Here is a 22,100-nt window from a genome sequence, read left to right on the forward strand (position 1 = left end):
GCTAAAGCTCCTTGTTTGATAGGTCCACATTTGTGTGTTTCCAATCCTGCAGAGTCTTTCCAGCACCCAGTCAGTCTCCCAAAGTACCTTAGGATATACACTTTCTGACTAAGGAATTTGTAGGTCTTCAGTCTCTGAACTTATCAAACACTCTCCATACTGATCCTGAAGGGTATTTATTGTGCCACAATGATTGTATAGGGAGTTAATATTTCCCTAGTTCTATTTTTCTTTCTTTTACTTTTGATTACTGTGTAATTTTTATCCTTTGGCATTCTAACTTCCTTCCTAACCACACTCATGCTTAAAAATGTTTTATTATTGTTCTTAACATCCTTTATTATGTTAATCTCTAGTGCCCTCTTGCACCCTTAATATCTGTTATAGCTTGTTTAGCATTTCCAATACTCCTCCCAATGTTCTTTCCCTCCAATTTCCCTATTGGTTTTGTATATTATTTTGCCTCCTTCTCTGCATTTGAATTGCTGTATTCAAAACAGTAAAATTGAGCAACTTCAACAGTCACTACACTTCAAAGCATTTCATTGTATGTGAATTGCTTTGAGATGTTCTGAGAGATGAGATAAATGCAAGTTTGTTTATTTTTATCCATTTAGGCAATTCCTTGTTTAGCTTGCACATTTTTCCCGCGGATATATTACAGTTTTAAAAGTTACCATTTTTCCTATCAGTAATGTGTCTGCCTTAATTTATTTATGTTCATCCCTAATTACTTTCCTGATATCATATACTTCTACCCTGGCTGGCGCCAATTGCCAGATGATGTCGAAGAGATTATATTGCCATACGTCTGTAGAGGTCCCAATACTATGGATGCCATCTTGCTAATTGCAAGAACCAAGTCTAGATGTGAGTTCTCCCAGAGGGACTCATAACATGCTGTGTTAAGAAACCGTTTTGTTGCACATTTACTCGTGCTTTTTCTTTTGCACACTTAAGACATTATATTAACTTGACTGGTGTCACCAATTATTACTACGTTATCTTTCCATACCCTTGTCTCCTTGTCCTCTTCACTTACCTGCTTTGGGTCTGTAGCAGACCTCAGTTGTTAGCCCTGTTCTCCGCCTGCATCTCAGCTCAAGTTGGACTGTTTTATTTTTTCCCTTCCCCTGAGATGTTGTTTGAACTTCCTTTTAAACTTTTCCTGAACAATTTGTTTTCTAACTAATGAGATGTGATGTTGGGCCGGAGATTGTGCTGGAGCATGCAAACTTCTGAACATTATTGCCAGTGCAGTCCATTTTCAGACTGATTAGTAAGATTTGTAATCTTCATTTCTACTGAGCTTTCGTTGCATTGAGAGTTTCTTTTCAAACTTACACAAGTTCTCTCTACCCCCCCTCCCCACCCCGAAGACACCGTTGGAATAGTGCAGAAAGCCCATTCCCAGTGGTTATGGGCTCAATAATATTACCTCAATGAGCAAGGAATCATCTCTTCCCTCCTCCCTTACTGGTCTTCTCCTGAAGGCATTGACACGCTGAGATATGGTTCCATGAGTAGCAGCGGCTCTCTGTTACCTTACCCTAGTGGCTATTCATCCATGTATCTGTTAAGTGAGACTTGGCAGGATGTTCCACTGTGTGACCTATCTCAACTGAACCTCTGCATATTTTCTAGAAGTATTTACAAGAGAGGATAACCTATCCAATTTTCACAGTACATCCAATATCTTAGATGTAATGAGGATAAGCTATGATGAAAGGTTAGAGAAACTCAAACTCTACAGTCTGGAAGGAAGGTGCTCAAACGGGACCTAACTGAAGTCTTTAAAATGTCAAATAATTTATACACGGATGTAAACCAAGATTAAGACTTTATAAATTTAGATTCTGAAAAGTAGATTTAAAGCAGGTATGAGGGAGAATATCTTTACTCAGAGTGATAAATGTTTCGACAATCTGCCAAAGTGTGTAGTAGGGACCAAAATATTAGGGCTGTTCAAAACTCAATTGAACAGAGAATTGGTCTACTGGAGGGATGAGCTCCTTAGGCCCAGTAGCCGCCTTCGTTCTTGACTTTTATATTATGATGTCCACGTGTACTTCCAGCAGGACTCACTGAATAGAGGTTTATTTATTTTGTTGGCCATGTAACAGTGAATAATTGAGGCACAAAATATAAACTCTAATTGTAATGCCAGGATACACTTTAAACAACTGAATGCATTATTCCTCTATATCTCGGCCGTATAAATTTGAATATGTTTAATTGCACTGCTTAATCAAAAAAGTTTATATCTGCATAAGTAAAATAGACTAAACAGCAGACAAGGCCCAGTCTGCCCCCTCAGGTTAATGCAAAGATCCCGTGGCACTATTTGAAGAAGAGCAGCGTTCTCCCAGTGTCCTGGCCAGCATTTATCCATCAACCAACATCACTGAAACAGATTATCTGGTCATTTATCTCATTGCTGTTTGTGTGACCTTGCTGTGAACAAATTGATTACACTTCAAGAGTACTGCATTGGCTGTGAAGCTCTTTGGGATGTCGTGAAAGGCACTATAGAAAATGCAATTTTGTTTGTATTGTCTGAGGATGTCACAAGACTGTATACCTCTTTCAGGAAGTTAGCAGACTTCACAGTTTTCCTTGCTTATATTTATCCATCAACCATCACTTTTTAAAAAAATGATTAATTGGTCATTTATCTCATTGCTGTTTGTGGGACTTTGCTGTGTGCAAATTGGCTGTTGTGTTGCCTACAAAACAGTGACTACAATTCAACAAAAGGTAACTAATCCTGGGGGTATGAAAGGTGTTAGATTAATAAGGTCTTTCTTCTTTCTTTAAATCCAGTCCTACAGCCAGGCTGCAGTATGAGGCCAATGAGCAATGATGTTTTTACCCTTTTATTTTGTGAGTTTGTTCCTTTTTTCTCTAGATAAAGATGAGATCTTTGCAGACGTCACTTCACGACTCTGGTTTACATACAGGAGGAATTTCTCACCTATTGGTAGGTGTTTATTACCTATCTTTCACAGCTGAAATTCATTGGATTTTAAAACAGTCCTGCACTTCCTTCCTTCATGGAATGTTCTGCACGTGAAGGGTGCATAGTTTGGAGATGGAACTTCACTAAAATCAGAACAAACAGACAATGTTGAGCCGATAGCAATGCATACCGTGGAGTGAGCTACAGGCTGGAATTCAATCAACAGGTTCAAATAATAGATATTTCACATAACATGATAAAACTTTTGTGTGCTTGATTATCCTTATTAATGTTTTTATACATAGTATTTACACCACAACTGGTCTATGCCGGTGTTTATGCTCCACACGCGCCTCCTCCCACCTTACTTCATCTAACCATATCAACATATCCTTCTATTCTTTTCTCCTTCATGTACTTATCGAGCTTCCCTTTCAGTGTATCTATGCTATTTGCCTCAACCACTCCTTGTAGTAGCAAGTTCCAGGTTTTAACCACTCTGAGTAAAGAATTTTCTCCTGAATACCTTATTGGATTTATTAGTGACTATCTTATATTTATGGCCCCTAGTTTTGGTCTCCCCCAAAAGTGGAACCATCTTCTCTACGTCTATCCTATCAAATCCCTTCATAATTTTAAAGATCTCTATTAGGTCACCTCTCAGCCTTCGCTTTTCTAGAGAAAAGAGCTCCAAACTCAGTCTCTCAAAAGCCTGGGCTTGTTGTTTATATTTTGACCCAGAGCAATCAGTCCGTTAGCTCTGGTGATACCACAATCTGAGCGTGTCTATGTAAACTTTCTCACCATGTATGAGTAGGATTTTGTTACTGTTTGTCCTGTGACAGGATTTATTTTCTTACTTTCTCTTCCCCTTTCCTTTTTTGTCTCCTTTTCCAAAACACACTGGAGAACAATTTTTTTTTCTCTTTGGGTAATGTTTATTATTGACTGCTGAGTTAAACTACTTAAACGTTACCTTGGAGAAAGGCAGATAAGCACAGCTGTCCTTTCTCTCATTCATACTTGGCCAAAGCTACAAATATTTATTTTCTCAATGAAATATCCTTGTCTTCTTCATTTTGACTACACTATAGTTAAGAATTGTTCTCTTTTCGGTCCCTTGAACAGTGTTGAGGTAAAACATCATTGCTGAGGTAAGTTTTAGAATCTTTCCAACTGACTGGTGTGACTGTGTACGTGAGACAGACACACACAGAGACAGAGGGAGTTAAGTGGGAATCTGAGGTTTTCAAGATCATGAAAGGTTTTCAGAGGATAAATAATGACATTTATTTGTATTGGTTGGTGACTGAGTAACAAGAGGGTGTAGACTCGGGATTGACACGGAGGGTTATTAGAACATGAAATGCTTTAACATGAGTGGCTATTGAAGCAGAGACTGGTATGGAGTTGGTGAATTAGGTAAGAGCAGGTCGGGCCATATTCCTCTGGCGTCCACCTCCCCCCAACAATGTGGCCTTACCCTGCTCCCTTCAGTCAATATTACCAAACCCTTCTATCCTCCTCAGTGCTCCCAGACTCTGGAAACTCCCCCCCCCGCCCCCACCTCACCCCCGGCAGTGCTGCAAGCCTTGTCCCTCTCCCATGCTGCCATATCCAGGAACTGTCTTCTCCCAGTACTGATTGACAATGGAACCACCCCTCATTGCTGTCAGACGCTTGAGACTGTTTTCCCTTCCCATCCCATGCAACTGGTCTCTCTCTCCTCCTTCCCTCCGCCGCCTCCCCCCCCCCCCCCCCCCCCCACTGCCAGACAGCAGGAGTTCCTCAGTAAACCAAATCCCTCGTTCCTCCCTCCATTGCTATCAATACCTACTCCCAATTTGCTGCATTACCTATCACTCACCTTGGGCTTTAAAATATAAAATGCATTGATTTTTAAAAAAAGATTTGTTCTGGAATTGTGGGCAGTGCTGGCAAAGCCACATTCATTGCCATCCCTTGTTACCCCTGAGAAGCTGGTGATGGGTTGCCTACTTGAGCGATTTGTTTTTACAACTGGGTGGCTTGCTAGGTACTTCAAAAGGAAGTAGGAGTCAACCATGTAGTACGGCACTGTAGAAACATGTGGCAGGTTCCCTTCCCTGAAGTCAGAACAAGTTATACTGACATTGTACAGATCATTGATGAGGCCAGAGGTTGCAGCTTTGGTCACCCTACCTCGGAAAAGATACATTTAAAAAGGGTTCGGAGAGAAATAACTAGATTGACTCCGTGCTTCAGGGGACTAAATTACGAAGTAAGGCTTTGCTGGTATCTCTGTAACCTCCTCCTACCCTACAACCCTCAGAAGTCTTCATTCCTCCAACTCTGGCCTCTTGTCCACCCCGCCCCCCCCCCACCCCACTTCCTTCACCCCACCATTGGCGGCTGTGCCTTCAGCCATCTAGGCCCTAAGCTCTGGAATTTTCTGCCTAAACCTCTCTGCCTCTCCACCTCTCCTCCTTTTAAGACTGTCCTTAAAACCTACCTCTTTGAACAAGTTTTTGGTCACCTGTCCTAATGTCTCGTCCTTTGGCTCAGTTTCAATTTTTGTCTGATTATGCTCCCGTGAAGCGTCTTAGGACGTTTTACTATGTCAGAGGCGCTATATAAATGCAAGTTGTTGTTTAAAAATGATACAGGTCTCAAAATATATGGTATAGATGAGGTGGAAGTAATCAAGCTGTATATCATTGACCACAAACATAGGTCAAAGCACAAGAAGTACCAGATTAGAAAGTAGATTTCTTAGTTACTGGAAATGTTGAACTAACACCCAGAGAAGATTGTCAATTCACACCTTTAACGAGCAGCTGGAAAATATCTGTTCAAAAGGGGGATTGAGAGTGATGGATATTTTAACAACGCTTGATTTCATTTCAGGGGAGGTATGTGAGGGAGCTTAGTGTTCCCTGAAGTAGCGCCAATCAGGTTCTGGGGTGCATCTGGACAGCATTGGGCTTCGTCAGAAAACACTATACTGACGCTGTACAGGTCAGTGGTGCAGCTAATCCTCAGATTATGCTACACACTAGAATCGTTGGCGTAGTAATATGGGGAAGGAGTGTGATTATTGTGGTATGTGTATCTCTTGTGCCAGGTGCATTGCATGGTGTAAATATTAAACTCTGGTATTAACTGCTGCATTGTCTTGGTGTGGACAGGAGGCACAGGACCCACCTCCGATAATGGCTGGGGCTGCATGTTGCGGTGCGGACAAATGATCTTCGCGCAGGCTCTCGTCTGCAGACATTTGGGTCGAGGTGAGTTCCGAGAACTGGTTGCTAGGATTTGAGTCTCTGATTAGCTACATTCAGGCCTTGTGTCAGAAATATTTGGGTTGGGGTTGGGGGGAACTAGAGGCTATGTATGGTGGGAAATAAATTGCATTTCATCACTTTGTGTCCCTGTGGAGCTGCTGAGTGAATGGGACTACAATTTTGAACTTCAGGCCCTAAAATTCGACATTGTGATTGTCCATCCGTAAAGGTAAACTATGTGGAGGATCGCTATCTTCCAGATTCCTCCACCCACTCCCTGTGCTTTTGGAGAGTTGGAAATACCACAGTGTTCCTGCTCATACAGCAGCTAGTTCCTGCTATTTTCAGTATAATTTGTACTTTCTCACTTCCATTTTTGTCTTCATTTCCTCCTTTTTCCTCTTCTTTCTTTGCAGACTGGCGATGGGTAAATGGGAAGCAGCAAAGGGATGAATATTACAACATATTGAATGCTTTCCTTGACAAAAAGGACAGCTACTACTCCATTCATCAAATAGGTGAGCTATCTGCCACTGCTGTGTTATATGTAGATATACATAAAAGCTACAACATGGAAAAAGGCCATTTAGCCCAACCAGTCCGTGTTTGTGTTTACCCTCCATGTGAGCAAACCGTTCTAATCACATTTACCCACCCTGTTCCCATCTCCCTTCAGCCCCTTCTCCTTCATCCAATCTAGTCTTGAATGCTGACATAGTTTCTGCCTCAACAACTAACCCTGGAAGTGAATTCCACAGCCTCACAACTCCCTTGTGTGACGAAGTTTCTCCTGCCCTCTGTTCTAAATCTCTTACATTTAATCTTGTATCTGTGGCCCCTTTAGTTGAGGGATCAACTACTGGAAACAATCTGCTGCTGGTCTGTCTCATCCTTTCATAATTTTAAACATATCTATCATATTGCTCCATAATCCACATTGTTCTAACAAAAAATGTCCCGATTTTTCAAGTCTTTCTTCGTTCAGTCCCCACGTTCGTGCAAATGCGATTTGGCCGCTATACGTGATGGCCAGTATATGATTTATTCAGATACGCTGGTAACCCAATCCTCTGGATGGTTTGTCTGGAAGCCAATGATGTCTGTAGTATTCTGCCAGTGCTTCTTACAGTGAGCGTCTGAGGATTTGCAGCTGTCACCAAGCCTGTGTCCCAAAGGATTCAGGTTACATAGCCTGCAGCAGCCACAATCTCCGTGGTTAGATCACTCTGACTGAAAGAGCTGTTGATGAATCAGCGCCCGGCAGGCTTACAGCAGCTTTATTAATGGTGGATGGAAATATAAATACCATTTATATTCATATTTTTCATTTTTAACATTTTACTGCGAGGCTGTACACTGCTCGAATCACCCAAGCTTCCACTTTGCCAGCACCCTTTCCCCGGGTGACTTGCTCCGAATCTTTAACATGATAGCGAGGGAGGACAGTTAAAATGTTCACAGGCAGGAGCAGGATTCATACAGTAAAGACAGAAGAAACCATTAAGAGAACTGTCCTTCAGCTGAACTAATGCAGCCTACAATATTTATCGGGACTTGGGTAAAGACCAAAATGGCTCTATTGGACTAGTCAGTTCTGTGATAAGTTGATTGAACATTATCAATTTAAATTCGTACCATAATTAATACTGTCCCTTGGCATTGGCTCTTAAGTTACATAGCAGAGCAGAAAAGAATAACAATCTTAATTTGATCAGATGTCTGTGATTGACGGGTGAGTGAGCACAGCTGCCTGAAATAATTGACATTAATGCAAATAGCTAACGGTTATCACTTTTTGGCCGATATATAAGCGACTGCCCATTTTAAATGTGGATGTTTTAAGTGGTGGGCATGATGTGGAGATGCCGTTGATGGACTGGGGTGGACAAATGAAAGGAATCTTACAACACCAGGTTATAATCCAACAAATTTATTTTAAAATCACAAGCTTTCGGAGATTATCCCCTTCGTCAGGTGAATGAGTGGTGGGGACTGTATTTGTATTTCCTCATAGCAGGCAGCATCTTAGTGAATTTGCTTTGCACCATCTCAATGGCCTCAATATCCTTCCTATATTGTGGAGCCCAATATTGCACATTACTCTAACTGAAGATTATTAGGGCTGTGAGGGCATTGCCCACAACTGCCACGATCACTGATTTGGGAGGGGTATATCCACCCCACTGCTGCCGATATGGAGGGCACTACCCACCATCAAGTTGGGGAGGAAAGCTACCTGCTACTACTGCACTCACCAAATTGAGAAGGGGCACAAACCACCACTGCTATATTCACTGGGAGGGGAGTGGGCTCACTCATGGTGAGTCCAGAACAAGGGGGCATAAATATAAGATAGCCACTAACAGATCAAGTAGAGTTTAGGAGGAATTTATTTACACATAGTGGTGAGAATGTGCACCTCGCTGCCATGTGTAGTGGTTGAAGCAGATAACATTGATGCATTTGAGGGGAAGCTTGATGCATACATGAGGGAGAAGGGAATAGAGGTATATGGGGGCAGGGTGGGAAGAGGTAATTAGAGTGGGAGCAGGCTCCTGTGGGGTATATACACCAGCATAGACAATTGGATTGCATGGCCTGTGCTGTGTAATTCTATGTAAAGTCACCCTCCCTGAAAAGGGTCCTTACTGCCCCCATTGCACACATCACATGCACACTCCGTTTCATTCTGGAACTTAACTTCCTAGCAATGTGATGCCTGCTCTTGCACTTTGTCTTTTATTTATCCATCTACATTGCCTTTGCCCGTTCTCTGCACAAACAGCAAGACAAAGGTAGTGTTGTCTAAGAGCAGACCTGCTTGAGAATGGCAAATCACAAAAGTTTGCAGGTGAGTATGGTGTCAGAGAGGGCTCTTAATCAGACTTGAAGCAGAACCATGCCAAACTCACAATGGAATAAACTTGACGTGAGGATGTACTGTGTCTGTCAAAATGTAACTTCAGGCCCTGTGGTTTACACTGTGTGGAAAAGTACCTATTAGACACCATCCTACAGAAATGCTGGAGCTTAACGGGCATTGGATGAAAGTCCAGAGTTCAGGTTGGTCGGATAGAAGGAACAAGTGCCTGTCTTTGTGTAAAATCAATCATGCAATGTTGAAAATGCAGGAAGGGAGCACCTTCCAATTCTGGAGTGCAGCAGAGCCAGGAAGTCAGGTACTGGATTGGTGATAGTAAAGTTCAAGCTTCTAGGTTTCACTAAAAGAGCTAGAGAAATGCATGGATCGACCTCAGGCCGGTCATGGAATGGATTCATTCTCAGTTCGTACTACACGTGGAAACCTCTTGCCAAGGCTGTCTGATCATGAACAATAATCCAGCATGTGGCAGCTTGGAAGCAGGCATCAGCACTTCATCACTAGAAGTGTGTTGACTTTTTATCTGGTCACTTAATTACTGTACTATAAATTTTTTAACTTTATTACATATTTAATATTTTGAATAATTGCATATCTTTTGAATAATTATTTTGTAAACATTTAAAAAATATGGGGAATACTGAATCCTGGTGTTACCAAATAATCTGTCCACCAAACAAGCCCTGTTCAGGATTATTTCCCAGGGCCCTAATGTGTATTGGGGGGTCAAAGGCAGAGCAGTTTACAAGCTACACCTGAACTGCTGAATTAGGTCAGTGTAAATCCATTTGGCGCTATCCACTCACGTCTGTAGTACTGTGGAAGGGGCTGGTTATAGGGAAGGGAAGGGTGTGTAGATTGGTAGTTTGTTTCTGATGATTGTAATTGTGCCTCCTTTATCTTGGACTAGCTCAAATGGGAGTTGGAGAAGGAAAGTCGATTGGACAGTGGTACGGTCCAAATACTGCAGCACAAGTATTGAAGTAAGTATGAATCACGACAACAGCAGCATTAGAGAGTCTGCCCAACGTTGAGTGAGAAAAAGAACAACTCTCTGCAACTAATCTCTTACTGTGTGTAAAGATATTTTACCTTTTGCAAATATACATTTTTTAAAAGTAACCCTCTGCATATATCTGTCCTCTGAGCCTCTGGTCACAGCTACCCTTCTGATTGATCATGTACTTACCAGGAACCAGTCGGGTCAAAGATTCAGTATCTGGCTGTTACCTTATACTGCGTCTTGTGCTTCACGCGCAGAGCCAGCTCGAGTGCTCCCAGGACCTGAGAGTTCAGGCATTTCAAATTTGAAACCATAGATCTGCTAATACACTGGTAGTACTCTGCCTTCGCTGCCCCACTGGATCCCGTTCCCAAAACTGACACCTCAGGCCCAAACCAAGAAGGTGACAATTTCATTTCACCAGAGGAGTGACTGTACACCACTCTAATAGGCCTAAAGGCGCACAAATAGCAGCTCGACGAGGCCAGGTCAGGTATTGTATGTCTAATTGTAAAATTTAAACACTTTTTAAAGAATTGAAAATATTTCCCTAATCTCCTGTGCGGACCTGCCTAACATCCGGCAATCTGGCTTGAAACTCTGTCAAATGAAGTTCCCCAGTAGCCTAGTACAAATCTCTGTGCAGAGTCAGTCACTCCTCGTCACCCCAACAACCCCCTCTGCGCTGTCTCACAAGATACTTTTCCCTGGCTCCTTCCTGAAACTATCGCTTCGACCTGGGAGTTCACTCTCTGCCATTTGTTGCGGTCAAGAACTCTTTATCTTGTGACAGTTTTGACAGACCACGAGTTCCCACTCGCAGCATGTAGCAGCAGTGCCTGCTCTGGAGTGAAGGGCAGCTTCAGGTAGGGACTAGGACCGGGAATGTTTTGGCAGCTTGTGTTGGTTGAGTTGGCAGTTTTGCTGCTTCAGTAACTGGTGCAGTATTGAGCTAAATGTAATCTACTGACCAGTCAAAATACATAGATCATCCATTGAATAACAAATACATAAAGTGCTGCGCGTTAATATAATTTTTCTATTTTTTTTCTCAAACCATTTCATTGTTGCAAGTCAATTTTTTTTATTTTAAATTAGAATGACTTTGTGGTGACTGCATGCTCAATTTATCACTAGCAGACCTCCTATGGCATTGCTCACAGTGAGCAGGAGGATACATTTTATAAAAAGTTAGAATCTTATTCAAGTGTGATGGGAAAGTGTGACAATAGATGCATGTGTGATACATATGGAAAGGGTATGGTATTTGGGATTAGTTGCTATTATTAAACAGACAGGTGTGCGAGGAGAAGGGGAGGAAAGAGAGTGGGTGGTGGGAAGCATATTGGGTTTGAAAGTAGGAAAAAGAGAGACTGGCGGGAATTTCCACCCTGGTCCGGCTGTATTATCTCCCAGGTTGCGCCACTCAACAATTGGCGCCCTCTGTCCGATCACCGTTCCTCCTGGGCCACACTGATCAGTTCAGTAGTTGCTCTCCTCCTGGGCCACACTGATCAGTTCAATAGTTGCTCTCCTCCTGGGCCACACTGATCAGTTCAATAGTTGCTCTCCTCCTGGGCCACACTGATCAGTTCAGTAGTTGCTCTCCTCCTGGGCCACACTGATCAGTTCAATAATTGCTCTCCTCCTGGGCCACACTGATCAGTTCAATAGTTGCTGTCCTCCTGGGCCACACTGATCAGTTCAATAGTTGCTCTCCTCCTGGGCCACACTGATCAGTTCAATAGTTGCTCTCCTCCTGGGCCACACTGATCAGTTCAATAGTTGCTCTCCTCCTGGGCCACACTGATCAGTTCAATAGTTGCTCTCCTCCTGGGCCACACTGATCAGTTCAATAGTTGCTCTCCTCCTGGGCCACACTGATCAGTTCAATAGTTGTTCTCCTCCTGGGCCACACTGATCAGTTCAATAGTTGCTCTCCTCCTGGGCCACACTGAATGGTTCAATAATTGCTCTCCTCCTGTGGCCACACTGATCAGTTCAATAGTTGTTCTCCTCCTGGGCCACACTGATCAGTTCAATAGTTGTTCTCCTCCTGTGGCCACACTGATCAGTTCAATAGTTGTTCTCCTCCTGGGCCACACTGATCAGTTCAATAGTTGCTCTCTTCCTGGGCCACACTGAATGGTTCAATAATTGCTCTCCTCCTGTGGCCACACTGCTGATACCAAATCTCCCCACAAATATGAGCAATGCAAGCTCTGAGTGGAAATTTGAGAGGCTTCATGGGCACAATATCCACTTTGTAGAGGTGGAATTTCAATGAAACAAATCACCTTTTAGGGTATGGGTTGGGAGGTTTGTCCTCATGCCTGAGGCCCAAGAAATGGCCCGGAATGTTTTGGGGACAAATACCATCCCCAAGGGGAAAATAGGAAAAGCTAGTGATACTTAGTTATAAATTTAAAAAGCTCACATTTTGAAAAACAAAAGCACTTTATCTTGTAGACCAGAAAACATACACTGAGAGTCAGAGGTGAGAATGGGGGGGACTGCTCTGCAGTGCCAACCGGTGTCTGGAGACATCAACTGCATTCACCTTAAAATAGGTGTTTTAAAGTATTTCAGTGTCACAGACTGTCAAATTAATTGAAAAATTGCATTAAAAGTATGATGGTTGCCACAGGAAAAAAGTTACATACAAACATAAGGGGTAGGTGTGGACATATTTAAAATGGGAAATTCCATTGGGAGGCGTTTTCAGGCCATGAGATGGACATACTGATTTTCAAATATGTACAGTTGATCTCCTGTGGTGTTGACCAAGTGCAGTGTTCAGATGAAGTGGGCTTGGAGGCCATGGGATGATTGGGCCAGTCCCCATTTTGAGGTCATACATTCTGTCCTTTTTTCATATATATTTCCATTATATAATCCTATGTCCAGAATTGTAATGGAAACTGCCTATGTAACTGTGTCAAGCCGTAATTCCATCCTCAAAAAGTACGCACAAAAATGTACGGTTTTTAATATAGATTGAGTTGGAGGATAAGCCATTTCATAATGACTGAAGAGTAATGTAACACACAGCATATTTATAATACAAGTGATTTCCTGTGGTGTTGTTCATGAACAAAGAATTATCAGTCATCAGAAATGACTGGTGATAGCAGGCAGATGCTACATGATTTCATGACATTCCTCTGTGTGTTATTTTAACATGGGCATTGACCTGTTTATTTTAAATAGGTTAATGCCTCCACTAAAATAGCAGGCAGAGGAACATCATGAACATCAGCATTTCTCAGCTAATATTGCCAACAGTACTTTCTGGGCCTTTATCTCTTTTAGTAACTCTGCTTTCTCGCTGTTAATTCTTTGTCTCGCACCGTCTGCCTTTATCTTCCATCTTTCCTTTTTGTTCATTCATTTATTCATTTTCTCTTTCTTTCTCTCTTTACACAGAGATTGATGAGAATATGGTACTCGTTGCCACATGGAGTGGTTGAAGCAGATAGCATTGACTCATTTAAAGGGAGGCTTGATGCATACAGGAGGGAGAAGGGAATAGAGGGATATGGGGGCAAGGTGGGAAGAGATAATTAAAGTGGAAGGAGGCTCGTGTGGAGTATAAGCACCGGCATAGATCAGTTGGGCCGAATGGTCTGTTTCTATGATGTAGATTCTCCCTCTTGCACTTTCTTTCACTGTCTTTCCCCACCATCCCTAAACATTTTCTACCTATCAAGACGTGCACGACAAATTCAGCCCTGTACTGTTTCCAGCGAGCGATCTATTTCATTTGGTCACCAACTAGATGGCTCCAGATTGATTTCCCTTCTCTACTTTGATATCAAATTGGGCATGACAAACTATGAGGAAGAATGCAGGAGAATACAAGGATGGAGATAAGTTAGAGGAGTGGGCAGATATGTGGCAAATGCAGTTCAAAAGAGATAAATGTGCACACTTCATTTGTGGGGTGGGGGGGTGGTGGTGGGAAGAGAACAGAGAATGTAAACATACCCCCAATCCAGCGACATAGTGATTTGATGGAGGCATATAAAATAGTTAATGGACTAGATTGTGTTCCTATTGATGATTTTCAATTTGATAGATTGGGGAAGACCAGGGATCATGCTTATAAGTTATGCAAGGGTAGGGCTAGGTTAGATGTTAGGCGATTCTTCTTATCCTAAGTCTATGATTCTTGTGGCCCTGCACTGAACTTTTTCCATAACCTCGACATCACCGACCATACGAGGGGACCAAAACTGGACACAGTATTCAAAATATGCCCTAACCAAGGACTTGTACAAGAACAAAACGGTGTGCTTTGCTTTATATTGAATAGTCCAAACAGTGTAAGCTAATACCATACTTGCTTTGGCTACAGCTTTGTGACATTAGTGGAAGTAAATGATCTTTATGATGGACAGGATATAGGATGGAAGCTCAGCTCGGGGTCAAATAAGACACTGAGGTTGCAAACAGTATGGTTCAGCTTCAAATACTGGCCAGAGAGGGGGACGGAATTGGTGGCAAAGACCAAAGATGATCTTCCCAATGTTTGTTTGGAAGAAATTGCAATTCATCTGAGACTGGATGTCAGATAAGCAGTCTAATAACAGACGTAGTGCAGGGGTTGAGAGGGGTGCTGGAGAAGTCGAGCTAGGTGTCATCAGTGTACATATAGAACCTGACACCATATCTGCAGCTGATATTCCAATGGACAGTATATTGATGATGGAGAGGACTGGGTCAAGGATAGATCTTTGGGGGCCTCCAGAGGTAATGGTGTGAGGGCAGGAAGAGAAGCTATTGCTGGAGATGCTCTGGTAAGAGTCGAACTAAGTGAGGGCAGTCCCACTGAGCTGGAAAACAGAGGAGAGGCGTTGGAGGAGGATGGTGTGGTCAACCATGTCAAAGGCTGCAGAGGTCGAAGAGGATGAGGCGGGATTGTGCACCATGATCACTAACGCAGAAAATGTCACTTGTGACTTTGATTAGGGCCGTTTTGGTGCGGGGTGGAAACCTGATTGGACAGTTTCAAACATAGTGTTGTGGGAAAGATGGGCATAGATTTGGAACGGGACAACATTTTCAAAGATTTTATAGAGGAAACAGAGTTTGGAGATGAGTGGGTAGGGTAGGATAGAAATGTCAAAGGTTTTTTTCGAGGATGATATCAGTTTTGAAAGAGAGGGAGAACTGTACCTAAGGAGAGGAACTATTTACAAAGTCAGCTAGCATGGGGGACGGGAAGGGAAGTTGGGTGGTCAGCAATTTAGTGGGAATGGGGTCAGAGGAGCAGGAGGTGGCTCTCATGGACAAGATGAACTCGGAAATGTGATGGAGGAGGGGGCAAGGGAGAGGGATTTAAGGCAATGGTCGATCATGGAGAAAAGAAGTTCAGCGTAATCTTTGCTCTCGATCTGGTGATGGATGGCTAAACCAGTTGTACACTCAAGTCTGCAACCTTTGGACTTGAGGGAGCGAAGATGGGGGTCATACCAGGGTCGCCACACTACAGGAAGGATGTGATCGCTTTGGAGAGGGTGCAGAGGAGATTCACCAGGATGTTACCAGGGCTGGAGCGCTTCAGCTATGAAGAGAGACTGGGAAGATTGGGTTTGTTTTCCTTGGAGCAGAGGAGGCTGAGGGGGGACATGATTGAGGTGTACAAAATTATGAGGGGCATAGATAGGATGGATACTAAGGAGCTTTTTCCCTTAGTTGAGGGTTCTATAACAAGGGGGCATAGATTCAAGGTAAAAGGCGGGAGGTTTAGAGGGGATTTGAGAGAACTTTTTCACCCAGAGGGTGGTTGGAGTCTGGAACTCACTGCCTGAGAGGGTTGTGGAGGCAGGAACCCTCACAACATTCAAGAAGCATTTGGATGAGCACTTGAAATGCCATAGCATACAAGGCTACGGACCAAATGCTGGAATATGTGATTAGATTAGACTGGGCTTGATGGCCGGCGCGGACATGATGGGCCGAAGGGCCTCTATCCGTGCTGTATAACTCTATGACTCTAATAACTGGGATGGAAGAGAGCAAAGATTTTGCTGGGGATAAAGGCATTCAAGGTGAAGGTGAGGGAGCGGTTCAGCAAATCAACAGCTGCAGCGGTACCTGGGAAAATGGAGGAATAAAGACAAATCACTGGCAGCTCGAAAGTGCAGTTGTAAGTGACTTGGGAAAGATTTTTCCAGGAGTGGCACAGAAGGAAGTGGGGTTGGATTGAGGTGGGGGTGTATGATTGGTGAGGGTTATGAGCAAGTGATCAGAGATGGCCTTGTCTGTGATAGAGACCACGGGAGTAGAGAGGCCACATGTGATGGCAAGGTCAAGGCTGTGAATATGGGTACGAGAGCTTATATGGAGGACGGAAGGGCAGGAAAAAGCTATAAAAAAGGGCAAATGGGTTTCAGGGATATATTGTTTTGTGTGTGTGTATATATTTTAAATCAATCATATAGTTTTTAGAGCCATGGAAAATGTGTAATGTAGATTTATTAGGATTGTGAAGCTAAGAGTTATGATGAAACACTTGGAAAAACTAGGTCTATATTTAATGGAGAAGGTTAAGGGGTCTAATAGAAATGTTCAAAATTATGAAGGGTTTGAAAGGGTAAATAGTGAAAGATCATTTCCACTGTTTGACGACTCAGTAATGAGGGGGCATTCATTTAGGACCAGTACTAGAAGCATAAAGTGGGAGGTTAGAAGAATGTTTCATACAAAGAATTATTAGAATGTAGAATGTATTACCACAAGTACCTATGAACCAATTCAATGATGTTTGAGGGAGTGTGATAAACATTTGATGGCCATGAAACTACCGGATTGTCGTAAAAACCCATCTGGTTCACTAATGCCCTTTAGGGAAGGAAACCTGCCGTCCTTACCCGGTCTGGCCTATATGTGACTCCAGACCCACAGCAATGTGGTTGATTCTTAATTGCCCTCTGAAATGGCCTAGCAAGCCACTCAGTTGTAAAATCTCGCTACGAGAAGTCATAATAAGAATAAAACCGGACGGACCACCCGGCATCGGACCACTAGGCACCGGACACGACAACGGCAAAACACCAAGCCCAGTCGACCCTGCAAGGTCCTCCTTACTAACATCTGGGGACTTGTGCCAAAATTGGGAGAGCTGTCCCACAGACTAGTCAAGCAACAGCCTGACATAGCCATACTTACAGAATCATATCTTTCAGCCAACGTCCCAGACTCTTCCATCACCATCCCTGGGTATGTCCTGTCCCACCGGCAGGACAGACCCACCAGAGGTGGCGGTACAGTGATATACAGTCAGGAGGGAGTGGCCCTGGGAGTCCTCAACATTGACTCTGGACCCCATGAAATCTCATGGCATCAGGTCAAACATGGGCAAGGAAACCTCCTGCTGATTACCACCTACTGCCCTCCCTCAGCTGATGAATCAGTCCTCCTCCATGTTGAGCACCACTTGGAGGAAGCACTGAGGGTAGCAAGGGCACAAAATGTACTCTGGGTGGGGGACTTCAATGTCCATCACCAAGAGTGGCTCGGTAGCACCACTACTGACCAAGCTGGCCGAGTCCTGAAGGACATAGCTGCTAGACTGGGCCTGCGGCAGGTGGTGAGCGAACCAACACGAGGGAAAAACTTACTTGACCTCGTCCTCACCAATCTACCTGTCGCAAATGCATCTGTCCATGACAGTATTGGTAGGAGTGACCACCGCACAGTCCTCGTGGAGATGAAGTCCCGTCTTCGCACTGAGGACACCATCCAACGTCTTGTGTGGCACTACCCCCGTGCTAAATGGGATAGATTCAGAACGGATCTAGCAGCTCAAAATTGGGCATCCATGAGGCGCTGTGGGCCATCAGCAGCAGCAGAATTGTATTCCAGCACAATCTGTAACCTCATGGCCCGGCATATTCCTCACTCTACCATTACCAACAAGCCAGGGGATCAACCCTGGTTCAATGAGGAGTGTAGAAGAGCATGCCAGGAGCAGCACCAGGCGTACCTAAAAATGAGGTGCCAACCTGGTGAAGCTACAACACAGGACTACATGCAAGCTAAACAGCGGAAGCAACATGCTATAGACAGAGCTAAGCGATTCCACAACCAACGGATCAGATCAAAGCTCTGCAGTCCTGCCACATCCAGTCGTGAATGGTGGTGGACAATTAAACAACTAACGGGAGGAGGAGGCTCTGCAAACATCCCCATTCTCAATGATGGCGGAGTCCAGCACGTGAATGCAAAAGACAAGGCTGAAGCGTTTGCAACCATCTTCAGCCAGAAGTGCCGAGTGGATGATCCATCTCAGCCTCCTCCCGATATCCCCACCATCACGGAAGCCAGTCTTCGGCCAATTCGATTCACTCCACGTGATATCAAGAAACGGCTGAGTGCACTGGATACAGCAAAGGCTATGGGCCCCGACAACATCCCAGCTGTATTGCTGAAGACTTGTGCTCCAGAACTAGCTGCGCCTCTAGCCAAGCTGTTCCAGTACAGCTACAACACTGGCATCTACCCGACAATGTGGAAAATTGCCCAGGTATGTCCTGTCCACAAAAAGCAGTACAAATCCAATCCGGCCAATTACCGCCCCATCAGTCTACTCTCAATCATCAGCAAAGTGATGGAAGGTGTCGTCGACAGTGCTATCAAGCGGCACTTACTCACCAATAACCTGCTCACCGATGCTCAGTTTGGATTCCGCCAGGACCACTCGGCTCCAGACCTCATTACAGCCTTGGTCCAAACATGGACAAAAGAGCTGAATTCCAGAGGTGAGAGTGACTGCCCTTGACATCAAGGCAGCATTTGACCGAGTGTGGCACCAAGGAGCCCTAGTAAAATTGAAGTCCATGGGAATCAGGGGGAAAACTCTCCAGTGGCTGGAGTCATACCTAGCACAAAGGAAGATGGTAGTGGTTGTTGGAGGCCAATCATCTCAGCCCCAGGGCATTGCTGCAGGAGTTCCTCAGGGCAGTGTCCTAGGCCCAACCATCTTCAGCTGCTTCATCAATGACCTTCCCTCCATCATAAGGTCAGAAATGGGGATGTTCGCTGATGACTGCACAGTGTTCAGTTCCATTCGCAACCCCTCAGATAATGAAGCAGTCCGAGCCCGCATGCAGCAAGACCTGGACAACATCCAGGCTTGGGCTGATAAGTGGCAAGTAACATTCGCGCCAGATAAGTGCCAGGCAATGACCATCTCCAACAAGAGAGAGTCTAACCACCTCCCCTTGACATTCAACGGCATTACCATCGCCGAATCCCCCACCATCAACATCCTGGGGGTCACCATTGACCAGAAACTGAACTGGACCAGCCATATAAATACTGTGGCTACGAGAGCAGGTCAGAGGCTGGGTATTCTGCGGCGAGTGACTCATCTCCTGACTCCCCAAAGCCTTTCCACCATCTACAAGGCACAAGTCAGGAGTGTGATGGAATACTCTCCACTTGCCTGGATGAGTGCAGCTCCAACAACACTCAAGAAGCTCGACACCATCCAAGATAAAGCAGCCCGCTTGATTGGCACCCCATCCACCACCCTAAACATTCACTCCCTTCACCACCGGCGCACTGTGGCTGCAGTGTGCACCATCCACAGGATGCACTGCAGCAACTCGCCAAGGCTTCTTCGACAGCACCTCCCAAACCCGCGACCTCTACCACCTAGAAGGACAAGAGCAGCAGGCGCATGGGAACAACACCACCTGCACGTTCCCCTCCAAGTCACACACCATCCCGACTTGGAAATATATCGCCGTTCCTTCATTGTCGCTGGGTCAAAATCCTGGAACTCCCTTCCTAACAGCACTGTGGGAGAACCGTCACCACACGGACTGCAGCGGTTCAAGAAGGCGGCTCACCACCACCTTCTCGAGGGCAATTAGGGATTTGCAATAAATGCTGGCCTCGCCAGCGACGCCCACATCCCGTGAACGAATAAAAAAAAAAGTATGACTCCAGCCACTGGAGAGTTTTCCCCCTGATTCCCATTGACTTCAATTTTACTAGGGCTCCTTGGTGCCACACTTGGTCAAATGCTGCCTTGATGTCATTGTTGTTGAATTCTTACCGTAACCATTGTAAAGCACGGTTGCTGTGATCACCTCTCTCGCTCGCTCGCTCTCTCGCTTGCTCTCTTTCTCACTTCTCTTGAAGTAAAAATAAGAACTTCAAAATAGCTTTCTTGTGAAACCGTACCTCAAAGGTTCTAAAACTTATGCTGTAACTTGTTTTCAAATGATTTAGAAAAGCAAACTCTCGAGTACCGTCATAGCTGGAGGAAAGAGTTGCTTCCGGTTGCTACACCGATGCATGCTGGGAGATTGCAGACTGTAGCATCCTGGGAATTGCAGACACAGCTACAATTGGTAACTCCCTTCAACTGACGAGAGAGAAGGTTTTGGGAAGAATATCAATTCCATCCGCAAGCTTTGAGAGATGCTGAGGCCTCCAAGTAACACAGCTGCACTTTACCAGCAGAACAATTCATTGAGTATTACATGCTAGCATGCTTCTGCCCTTATGAAACCGCATATTCTCTGACAAACCATGAGCAGTGGCATGGTATAGTCACTAATTTTGTGCATCCATAATGATTTATCTATATAATATTTTTTAAAAACACTAGGTCTACTGCCCGTCGCGCCCCTTTCTCCGTCGTGCCCCAGTGTTGTGCTTCAGCTGCCATATTTGCACTGCCATGTCACACTTACAGCTGATTGCTTCAAATTTGTCCCACCTTAATTGAAATATCTTCCATGTAACCGTCTTAAATGTGAATTTATTCATTGTGATAGCTGATGTGAAATTTCTTTTTAGCAAGGAGGAGAACCAAATATAGCTCAAAATACCTTCTGAAAATCTATTTAAAATAATAAATTAAAATTTATTTGTATACAATTTTTTTCCCCCCACAGCCTCCTGACTACAGGTGTAAGGGTTCCAACAAAATACAGATGTTTTTACATATTTCACAATAACTTGAATAAACTTAACTATATAGTTGTCTTCTGTGTCTTTGAATACCGTCATTAAGGTTTTATTTGAAGCACTTAGCCTCTCTCAAAAAGCCTGAGCTTGAAGTTCATATTTTTCCCAGAGTTAAAGCTAAAGGGTCATCCGAAGGGAGATGCTGCAGTCTGAGGCCGTGCAGTGTGCACCCTTACCCCGCATGCATCAGTAGGATTCTCTGTGCCAGTGGAAAGGTATATCTCATGGCGTCAAAGGATTTCTGAGTTTCTTTGAGTTTTTCCAAACAATTTGAAAATGAGCTACAGAAAGAATTTTTCAGGTAAAGTTTCAAATTTATCAACTGTTTAATTTTTAGCTTGAGAGAATCAGAAACGGCTAGCCAAGCAAAGAGTGAGAGAATCATCATTGTGCTTTGTTGGAATTCAAGAACAATTATTCTTTATAGACAGATACTTAAAGGTTGAAAATGATTATTAATAGAATAATTTAGTTAATAAAATATCTCTTATTTTTGTCAGTGTCTTTCCTCATGCTTCTGATGTGCTTTTTCCCAAAAAACAAAAATAAACTGAAATCATATTCTGAATGATTTTCAGGAACTTATTTCACAACCTTAAAGACTAATTAAGCATGATTGTGTTTTGTTTATACTTTTGGATTGAAAACTTTATAATTAATGTCATTGTGTGGGCAAAGGGAAAAAATTGGGAGGCAATTTTTTAAACCTTTTTTGAGCATAAATGTCTTGGATGGAAAGTACTATTGACCCCCTTCCCCATTTCTGCTAAAATTCATTCCCTTCTGCTCCTCGGTGCTGCTGAATACCAGGTATCTACCTCCAGCCCGGTAGGTTGTCTACCATTTGGCTGTATATCCTGGGCTTTAAAAAGATAAGATATGAAATTGAGAACATGGGTAAAGGAGCATCTAATAATTAAGGCCACTGATTTACAGCTTTAATAGAAAAATAGATTTCTGAATTGAATCTGGAAAATGCTGGTTTTAAAAACCCCAGAATACCAA

The 22,100-nt window shown here is 43.7% G+C and overlaps 1 protein-coding gene across 3 annotated transcripts in view; it reads left to right on the forward strand.

The window, feature by feature from the left end:
* The window catches only part of atg4b (autophagy related 4B, cysteine peptidase), an 87,889-nt gene that overhangs the window by 38,240 nt on the left and 27,549 nt on the right, over window positions 1-22,100 (forward strand). For 2 of the 3 annotated variants that reach the window (XM_067995634.1, XM_067995635.1), the window contains exons 3-6: window positions 2,909-2,980; window positions 6,127-6,225; window positions 6,639-6,740; window positions 10,014-10,086. In XM_067995634.1, coding sequence (XP_067851735.1) covers window positions 2,909-2,980; window positions 6,127-6,225; window positions 6,639-6,740; window positions 10,014-10,086 — 346 coding nt within the window. Of the gene's footprint in view, window positions 1-2,908; window positions 2,981-5,863; window positions 5,957-6,126; window positions 6,226-6,638; window positions 6,741-10,013; window positions 10,087-22,100 lie in introns of those variants that run through there. The other variant, XM_067995636.1, reaches the window with a different exon arrangement.

This window comes from Heptranchias perlo, chromosome 13, assembly GCF_035084215.1.
Source record: "Heptranchias perlo isolate sHepPer1 chromosome 13, sHepPer1.hap1, whole genome shotgun sequence".
In the NCBI taxonomy this organism is placed as follows: Eukaryota; Metazoa; Chordata; class Chondrichthyes; order Hexanchiformes; family Hexanchidae; genus Heptranchias; species Heptranchias perlo.